The sequence below is a fragment of the Dendrobium catenatum genome, unplaced genomic scaffold (assembly GCF_001605985.2).
Source record: "Dendrobium catenatum unplaced genomic scaffold, ASM160598v2 original_scaffold_83099, whole genome shotgun sequence".
NCBI lineage: Eukaryota > Viridiplantae > Streptophyta > Magnoliopsida > Asparagales > Orchidaceae > Dendrobium > Dendrobium catenatum.
In genome coordinates, this window is record NW_021401542.1 from 112,632 (window position 1) to 123,012 (window position 10,381).

The window sequence follows — 10,381 nt, forward strand, 5'->3', positions numbered from 1 at the left end:
CCCAACCACTCATATTCAGCGACCGGCATCAATTTCACCATATCCTCAACCACTTTCGCGGATTAACCGGATCTTGTCCCCGCTAAAATATAAAATCCCCTCGTTTTCCGCTCCATTACAGCTAGATGAAACCGCACAATCCAAAGAATGCGCCATATACTACCGCGCATTCTTTGGAATGCGCCATATAGTACCGCGCATTCCGAAGAATGCGCCATATGGTACCGCGCATTCAAGTCTGGATCGGGAGGAATACGCCACTAAGTACCGCGCATTGGACATATTGCGCTATTTGGTACAGCGCATTCATAGAATGCGCCGTTTCATTAAGCGCATTCTTTGAATGCGTTAAGCATGAGCGCGTATTAGCTGCTTCTCAAATTTTCTCCTCGTTACGCTCCTTCTGCTAAATTCCAGAACAAACACGCTTCTTTCGAAAATTTGGCCAAAACTACATGTTTACAGATTTTTTAAACTTTTAAATACAAAATAAATCAAAAATTTAATTTCAAAAATAAAAAATCACTAAAAAATAGAATTATTTTCACCGCTAAGAATAATGAAATGATATTTTCATCGTCAAATAAATAAACATATTTTTATTACCATTTTGATCATATTAATAATTTAAAAAATAATATCATCCTACCATCTTCTTTGACTTTTTTTTTTAAAGTCATAAATGTCATCTTCTTAGACTTTGCACCTCTTTCATATATAATAATATATCCAAAAATAATATTAATAATGCATTAAATTTATGAGCATGAGAAGCATAAAATAATTCATATTAATAAATATCAAACAAAAATCCTCACATTCATAAAATGAACATATTTTTAACAATTTTCAAACACATTAAATGTAATAAAAAAATAAAAAGTAAAAAAAAAAAAATGATACACTTAACATCAAATTTTATTTTAAATGAAATATAAAGTAAATATGAAAAATAATATATATTAAATGCTAAACCCTAATCTCCATCCTCCCACTATGTCCTCCCCCCACAGCTCACCTCATCCCTCCACTCCAAGAACAGCTGCGCCGCCACATAATGAGCCAACGCTCCGGCCACCACAAACACATGGAATATCTGATGACTATGCCCGGCCATATCGAATCTCCCCGGCCGCCATTTCTCTGGCACCCTGCTCACATAAAACGCCGTCCCCACCAAATAAAAAGTCGCCATTGCTGCTTCGCAAGCCATCGTCTCCATCTTCCTCGACTCCGACCAATTCACCACCGTGATATGCACCGCTGGAACGAGTCCTGTGAGCCCCATTGCGGAGAAGAGGAGGGCGCGGAAGGCCCGGTAGGAGCCATGGGTGAATTTGGGGGCGAGGAGGGAGAGGACGGTGAGAACGGCGAGGAAGGAGATGGAGGAGAGGTAGAAGAAGCGCCAGCGTGGGGTGCACAGGAAGGCGTAGGATATGGGAGGAAAGAAGGAGGCAGCGATCATGACGGCGATGCCGGCGTAGTCGAGGCGGTTGAGGAGGAGGTTGAGGCGTCGGGAATGGCAGCAGAGGAGGTGGCAGAGGGAGGAGGTTATGAGGCAGACCATGGATCCAAAGAGGAAGACGAGGAAAGGCCAACGTGGCGCGGTGGCGGTGTTTGCCGGCCGGTGGTGGGCGGAGGTGATGTCGGGTTGGAGGTGATCGTGGTTGTTGGGTGGTGATGCCAACTGCGATTTGGAAGAACAGAGGAGGTTAGGCTTTGGTCGCCAAACAAACAATTTGTTATTTTTCATTTAGAGGTTAGGGTTTGGTGGCCAAACTAAGAACTCATTAATTCTCTATTATATGTCTTGCATTTTCTTCCCTAACTATGATTAGCATTTTATTTTATTTTATACTTTCTTAAAAAACATGAATATATTTAAAACTTCAAAGATATGTCAAAACAAAATTGTAATTAAAAAATTAAAGCAAATGAATTTTAAAACTTTATTTTATTCAACTTTATAATTTATGATAAAATTATTAAATTTGTAACTTACATGATTATAATTTAAAACCTAAAGTATGACATATAAATGACACAAATTATTTATGAAGAAAGTAAAATAAATGAATTATAAACTTTTGAAATGTAAAAAATACATGAAAATTCAAACAATTTTCAAAATAAGTTGTAAATCAGCACTAAAAGTTTGAGAAACCAGAAACATAAAATGTAGTGCTCCATTTTAATAATAGAGGTATTATGAGCAAGAAATTGAATTATAGAAAAAAAAAAAAATCAATTAACATGATTACAAATTACATTTCACACAATTTTTCTCTTGAATAAAGGAGAAATTATTACGTAGGTTATTAGACTGTCTAGAAGCAAATCAGGATGCGCTATGCATGTCACCTGATACACAACAAAATGATGATGTGTCACATCATGATTTGCCTCCAAACAGTATCTAGTGACCACAAGTAATAATTTCTTTTAATGAAGGGGAGCGGACTAAATGGCTCAACGATGATAATGTAGAAAGGATTTAAAGACATTAGCACAAATATTTTTTTAATTAAAATTTTTTTACTAAAAAGTTGATTTAGAAAGTATTAAAGCTTCGTTTAGGATGATTTTTTTATTGCTTCTTAAAATAACATTTTAGTACAAAAATTAAAATTATGTACTAGAAATATACTTTAAGAAAGCAGAAAAGATGCCGTCCCAAACAAAACCTAAGTTGTCATTTTAATCTCAAAATATTAAGGCTTCGTTTGGGACAATTTTTTTGTTGCTTTTTAAAATAGTTTTTTAGAGCAAAAATTTCTAATTCATAAAATTTATATACTAAAAAGCTGTTTTAAAAAACAACAAAAAAATTATTTTAAAGCTTCATTTGGAACGACTATCTTATTGATTCTCAAAACAGTTTTCTAATATAAAAATTAAAATTTTATACTAAAAATTTATTTTAAGTAGTAAAAAAACTGCCCCAAATAAAACCTAAATTTCCCAAAAGCAATCCGTAATATTAGATAGCTAGTAAATTGGAGCCTATAAAGGTTGTAAGAACTCCAAAAATTTTAAATATCATGACCCGAATTTCGCAGAAAATAATATGTTTAAAATTTTAAATATAATTATCATGTTTTAATTTGGGTGGACTAAGTGTCTTAATAATAATAATAATAATAATAATAATAATAAAATTTACACTCAATATTAACACAAAATTAATATTAAACAATTAATTTTATTTAGAAGCTCTTGCGCACTGATAATGACGCTCACCAGAAAGCTAGGAGTTTAGTTTCCGAAAATACTAAAATAGCCTTACCCAATATCTTATATTGGATAACAAAATGATTTACTTTTGTACTTATATTTATATAAAATGATAAAGTACCATTATAAGCAAAACCTCTTCAGATGCATTCCAACATTCTTATAAAATAATTTTATATAGTCTGATGACATAAAATTACGATTTTGTCCTCACCCCTTTGCCTCCAGTCTCTTCAGAAATTGTAATATTTTAATATATGCAGAGAATTAAGACTGTAATAAGAAGGAAATTAAGTACTTACGCTGAAGAGACTTCCTTGATTCAGGGACACATTTCCTGCTGCCTTTGGGGAGAAAGACCTGCAAATAAGCACAATTGATGCAAATTACAAGAAGATCAAAGCCTAAAAAGCAATTAAATGCGATTAATCTATGAATTTTAGCATATAATCGATGAACTAATCTGAATTTCAAACATTTCTATGGTGGAAGACAAGTGAAATTTGCTGAGAATTGAATCAAAGATGAAGAAATTTCAAAGAAATTAACAAACCAATTTATCTTTTCTACTGACCCATGCAGATGGCCTAGGAGATCTGCCACTTGAGGCATGTCGCTCAGTTGCATCACAGTTAATCCCAAGAACAACAAGAATCCAAGCAGATGCCTACACAAATTTAGAGAAATAAACAATTTCTTTACAAACAATTTGAAAAATTTTAAGCTACTGAAGAAAGAAAAGAAAGAATAGGAGCACAAAAAATTAAGAGAACCATACGTCCAAACATTGAGAGTTTCATTGTGCCATGAGAAGAGGCTTAGGAAGGCATGAGAGATTGGCCACTCAGATCTATAATACTTTTGTATGAACTCGTTCTCCTTCATGTAATCAGGCAAATCCTCGTAGTTCACAAGCTTATACTCTCTAATTCCTCCATCGCTTCCCTTATTATCGTTCTTCGTCTTGCTCCCTTTCTTTCCTTTCTTTCCTTTCTTCTTGTAAGTGGTAGTGCTCTCTTGAAGCTTCTCGTCTTTGGCCATGGCTTCTTCTAACACCACTGCTTCTCTGTCTTCCACCATCTCTTCCTTCCTCTTATCCTCTCTACAATATCCTAAGCTCCTTTTCTAGCTACTTGGCTCTCTATTTCTTCTTCCTTGACAAACTTTATGTATTATGATATGTTTATCTTCTTATGTAAGGGCGTAATTAACTGTTTAACTATGAGTAAGTTGTTGATGGTAGGTCATTTACTGCAACTACTTAGTAGCTAGTTGATCTGCCTCATTTAATGATGTATACTCTCTCTCTCTCTATCTTTCACACGCTTTTCTTGGCTGTGAAGCTTGGTTGGGCTGGAAAGGCCAAGAAGGAATATGCATGGGGTATAGGTTTAGCATAAATAATCGATGGGATTGTCAGAATGACAATTGGTTTGCGGTTAGCGTTTAAGAAAGGAGGTGCCAGCCAGTTTTGAATGGAGTGCAAGGACACGTAACGTCTTTATGATGAATGGTTGAGAGTTGCTTAATAAATATGACACCTGTAAAAATACGTTCATTTTTATTTGCTTATTATTTTGGCCGATTTAGTTGCAAAGATGGCCTTAATGGGTGTTTAATAGATAATAAGGTTGGCCCCACTATGTAGTGGGGTTCAATGTGCTCCTAATAGATTTTTTTTTAGATGTTATAACAAATATAATCTTAGTAATTTGTAAATAATAATGTGTCTAAGTATCTAATCCTGTGAAAGAAAAAGTAGGTCATAATGTTGGGACCCACTATGCAGTGGGGGCTCATTATGGCCCCATCAGATTTTTTTTTTCTTTAGATGTTAAACAAATTTAATCATAATTCTTAATAAATAGAATGCTTGAATTTCCATTTAGATTTAATAGGTCAAAAGGGTGGGACACTCTATCTTGTGGGGGCTTATATATATATATAGTAAAATCAAACCTGAACGGATTAGGCCGGATGATCCGGTCTAGACCGATCGGTTCAACCGGTTGAATCGGTAAACGATCAGCTAATCAGTTTGTCTAAACTTGAAAATCATACTAGCATATGACTGGGAAAAAATTAGACGAACCGCCAGTTAAACTGTACAACCGGCTAATTTTGAAAGAACTATCTGGTTCAAAACAGAGTAAAAGGAACCGTCTGTTGAAAAAACAAACGATTGAAATTGAACATCATGATTTTTGGACCGTATAACGCTATGCTGCTTAAAGTTTCTACTTGAAAAGTTTCCTTCATTCCCCTCCCTCCATTGTCTTCTGCTTGTTCGCGTATAACCAACGTAGGATCGCAATCATTGATTTTTTATTCTTCTTTACTCGTTTAGTGGCTATACTCCTCAGAAGCCACATTTTGTCGTACCCGTCACCGAGCTCCTCCCATTCTCTATGGATAAGTCGGAGAACTCTTCCCGGCTCAAAATAATCGTAGGTTCATTGATTTGCCCACCTTTACTTCGTCAAGTTTAAAATGCTTAAGCTGTGTTAGAAATGTGATGCTTCTGGAACTCCAAGGGCAGTGCAGTTGCAAGCTTCTTGCCTGCGAAACAGCTCTCTTCCCTTTCTTCTTCCTGCGTACGATCACTCATCGATCAAAAAAAGGCTAGAAAAACGAGAGGGAGAGGTCTATGCATGGGAAGTTCTCCCTGTTGGGGTTGGTTGGCTTGTATGATTTTTGGCCTAGCACATGATTCGAACGAAAGCAAGACAGGCGAGCTAGGCATTCAGGCGTGGCTAGAGAAATCAGGTTATCGATTGAAGAAGGATTTGATCGTTAAATCTGATTTTCTCTCTCTTTCTCCAGGTAATTCATTGGTTGAATTTTTTGAAATCGTTACTCTTGTTGATTTATTCTTGATCTGGTTGCTAGTGATTATGAGGGAAGACTTCCATTCCGTTGTTTCCTATCTATATTCAAAAAATCAACATTTATTTCTGACATCAACACTCAAATTCCTATGTTTCTATTTTGTGCGTGCTTTTGTCGAAATTTTTTAAATGGATGATGGGGGCTGTGGAGTAACATATAGAATTGTGAAATGATTTAGGGCTATATCAATCTGTAACAATGTTTAGATTTTTTTTATATAAAAAATTATAAAAATCTCACTTAATATGCGTAAGTATACGTGCTGAATCAAGAAATATAATGATATTAGTACATTTCTTAACCTATGCCTAGGTATGACAAGTACTAAATCAATATTCATTGTTATGCTTGCTTCCCTTCATCGAGGCCCCACATTACACCCAATTTGAATAACATATATAACCACTATATGTATTAAATTAAGATCTAATAATATTGAAAATATCTTTTTATTCTTTTAAGGAATAAGAAAATTTATTGGTACTACATATGATACTTAGATTATTAATCCAAACTAAAGAGTTGAGCCAGACATGGAGTAGACTTAAACAAATGAACTAACACCTCTGTGCTGCTTCTTTTGTTTCACCAGGACACTTGCTGATGTGGATCAATTACTTAGTGAATAGTCGCTTCATTTTGCTGACATATCATATCCTTGCGAAGTTACAACTGGTATGCCATGACGAAACTATCTTCTAAATATTGTGGTGTCGGAGGAGCAATTTAAACATCATGCAGGCGCTAAAGAGTGTGATGTTGTGACACTTAATGACAAAGAACATGGAACTGCAAAGCTAATCTTTTGATGTTGTGGAATTGTCAGATAAAGAAGTTGGTGCTGTGATGTCGATATTCTAGTGCTCCAGCAATGTTTTTGATGGAGCTACAACATTATTTGTTCTGACGTTGCGGCACTACATGATAATAATATAATTCACATATTTTTTATATTTGTGTTGAAATGATCAAGCTGTGTTTTAAATACTAAAAATATGCATGAGAATTGATCAGGTGGATATAGAAAATAGATGTGTGTGAAGGATACATCAAAAGACCAAAAAAGTGGATTGTAACATCTAGTGGTTGCATAAACATGATGTTTGCAAGTTTATGAAGATGATGTTGCATAAAAATTTGAGTGTCCTAATGAATATTTATTCTTAGCAGTGACTTGAAAACTCATTTTTTACTTAATATGAATAAGTGTTTGATTACAAAAGCCAAGTGGAGTCATGATTATGTAAATGGTGTAAAAATTTTAATAGAGTTTGCATGTAGAAGCCAGAATTTCTCAGGGAAAATTTTATGTCCATATAAGTCATGCATTAATAGGTATTTTCATTCTATGAAAGATGTGAAAGACCATTTAATTTCCAAACGATTTTTTGTTGGATATGTTGTATGGAATCAACATGGGGAAGAGCATTGTATTATAGGTGAATGTGAATTGAATGAAGCTTCTGGTGCCACACCAAAGTTAAAGGAAGGAAAAGCTCCTTCTGATGATATAATAATAGATGGTATAGATGGATTATTAAGAGACATATTATGTCCAAATGATTCATTTCAAAATTTAGAGATGGAGCATAATTAGTTCAATACTAATAAACAAAATGATCATGGTTGCAGGAGCAGAGTTGTATCATGGATGTAAAACCTTCTCAAAGCTTTCTTTTATATTGAACTTATATCGTTTGAAGTGTTTACATTCTTAGGTGACAAAATTCTTTGATATGCTACTTGAGTTAATGGTCGATGCCTTTCCTAAAGGGGTGTTGTTGCCTAAAAGTACATATGAAGTGAAGAAGATAATGAAAGCATTCGATCATAGATATATGAAGATAAATGCATGTCCTAATGATTGTATGTCATTTTGGAAAGCTAGATTTGATTGGAATATGTGTCTTATATACGGAGCATCAATATGGCTAACTATGTTGAAGAATACTTCTAGAGGAAAAAGAACTCATATGAAGTTAGCTAAAATTGTCAAATATTTTCAATTAATTCCAAGACTTAAAAGATTTTAAAAAACAAACAAATCTGCTGAAGAGATGATTTGGCATTCTAAACACAAAAATGTAGATGGCTTATTAAGACACCCAGCTGATGGAGAAGCGTGGAAAGCTTTCAACTCTCAATACCCTAATTTTGCTTTGGATCCACATAATGTTCGCCTTGGTTTGGCTAGTGATCGGTTTAATCCATTCAAGATTATGAGTAGTATATGTAGTATTTGGCCTATATTTGTAGTTCCATATAATATGCCACCTTGGGATGAGATGAAACATGATTATTTTATCCTATCAACTATAATACCCGGGGAGAAAATTCTAGGAAATGTTATTGATATTTACCTTCAACCTTTGATTCAAAAGTTATATGAATTATGACATGGAGTTGAATGTTGTGATGTAGTAAGTGGGCAATCTTTCAAGATGCAAGATGCATTACCGTGGACCATTAATGATTTTCCAGCATACGACGTGTTGTCTGGGTGGAGCACGAAAGGGATATTTGCTTTTCCTTATTATGCACAAAATACATAATCCTTGTGGTTATACAAGTCAATAAATTCTTTTACATGGGTCATCATCGTTGGCTTCAAGATAATCATATTTTACATCACCAAAAAAATTACTTTGATAAAATAAAGGAAGTTCAAAGAGAACCTAGAAGGAGAACTGACACTAAAGTTCTTTGACATTTACATAATATAGAATTTCCTATTACCTCTTTAAGTGAAGCTGGTCTAAAAAGAGGAAGTGTTGTACAAGGTATTAAAGGATAAAATAAATAATCAATTTTCTTTGACCTATCTTATTGGGAGTATAACTTGTTTCCACATAACGTGAATGTTATGCATATTGAGAAGAACATTTGTGATAATTTTATTGGAGCTTTTCTTGATCTGGAAAAATCAAAAGATAACTTACAAGCAAGATAAGATTTGGTTGACATTGGAATAAAAAATAAATTGCATCCACAAACTTTAGAGGATGGTAGCTACTCATTGCCACAAGCTCCTTTCACAATGTCAAAGAAAGATAAAGTGATGTTCTAAAGAATTTGAAATTCCCTAAAGGCTATAGATCAAACTTATCTAATTATTCATCTTTATTCCAAAAATTAATAAATAAATATATAACTTCTAATTTAAAATTAAAGACATAATCTAAATGATCTAATTTAGATAATTATTAATTTCATTTTCACTCTATAAAGTATAAATAGTATTCATTTAAACTAAAATCTAGCGTTTTTATTATTATCCTAATTTTATAAAAATATTAATTCTCATTTTTACTAAGGTTAATTAAATAATTAAAATACAAAAATAATTATAATAAACATGAGGGGAATTTCAATGAAATATAAATAAAAGAAATTCAAATAATAATGAACAATACACATGATTTTGTATGAGTGTTAAAATATGTATAAAATGTGTTAATAAAATATAACAAAACATAACATACATGAAATTTATTACAAGATAACTAGTGCACTAAGCACTATGCATAACATATCAAGTGGGTTGCCACCCATAAGCGACAAATCATATACACCTACAAATTCCAATTACTCACCTAACTACTTCACTACATGAAAATCAGGAATTACCGGCTATTTTTTTCACGTGGTTCTTATTATAGTTTGTTGCGGTTTCATAAAATACTGATGGTTTTATGGCGGTTAGTAAACCGCCGGTATAAACCGCATAGGAAGCAATTTCTGGCGGTCAGTTTCTAGTGGTTAATTTTACCGGAGGTTTTTCAATAGCATAAATGCCTGAAAAAATCAATGGCTTTCTTAGGTGGTTAATCATACCGGTGGTAAATTCCGATGGTCATAGTGCCGGTGACCGTCGGTTAATCACTTGCAGCCTAACTGCAAGTTTATCGCTAATTGACCGTCGGTGCACCGCCAATTTTTACTGAGGCTATATTAAACTTCTAACAGCTATGATAAGCTATATGGTATCAAAGTTTCCAGCGGCCAAATCGCTAATTAGCTGCCGGAAACCTGTAGTACTTTAAAAAAAATTGACAGCCTCCCCTCTATTTACTCAATTTTCCATAAACCTACAAAGAATTGAAAATATATATCACAAATATGGGCAACACGCCATTATAATCAACCCACATTATAGTCTAAAATCAACATATATAACATTCAAATGAAATCCACCGCATAACCAAATGTTTAAACAATACGTTCATCAATCCAAATAAAATCTACAATAAACATAACA

General features: G+C 33.8%; 1 protein-coding gene across 2 annotated transcripts; it reads right to left on the reverse strand.

Moving 5' to 3' along the window:
• Positions 1-904: 904 nt before the first annotated feature.
• LOC110103947 (heptahelical transmembrane protein ADIPOR1) lies at positions 905-4,491 on the reverse strand. 2 transcript variants are annotated; one of them, XM_020832845.2, is made up of 4 exons: positions 4,013-4,491; positions 3,788-3,901; positions 3,537-3,594; positions 905-1,687 (listed from the first exon to the last, which is right to left on the reverse strand). In XM_020832845.2, the coding sequence occupies exons 1-4, from the start codon at positions 4,312-4,314 to the stop codon at positions 995-997; spliced, it is 1,167 nt and encodes a 388-aa protein (XP_020688504.1). In that variant the 5' UTR covers positions 4,315-4,491; the 3' UTR covers positions 905-994. The 2 variants fall into 2 exon arrangements, with proteins under 2 accessions (XP_020688504.1, XP_020688505.1); XM_020832846.2 differs by having other exon boundaries at positions 3,809-3,901; positions 4,013-4,485.
• Positions 4,492-10,381: the final 5,890 nt, after the last annotated feature.

Excerpts from the sequence above, each read along its gene's own strand:
- LOC110103947 (XM_020832845.2), bottom strand. The coding sequence starts at position 4,314 with ATGGTGGAAGACAGAGAAGCAGTGGTGTTAGAAGAAGCCATGGCCAAA. Across the intron at positions 3,902-4,012 it reads GAAACTCTCAATGTTTGGAC|GCATCTGCTTGGATTCTTGT; the intron begins GTATGGTTCTCT and ends AAATTTGTGTAG. Across the intron at positions 3,595-3,787 it reads TCAGTAGAAAAGATAAATTG|GTCTTTCTCCCCAAAGGCAG; the intron begins GTTTGTTAATTT and ends GCTTATTTGCAG.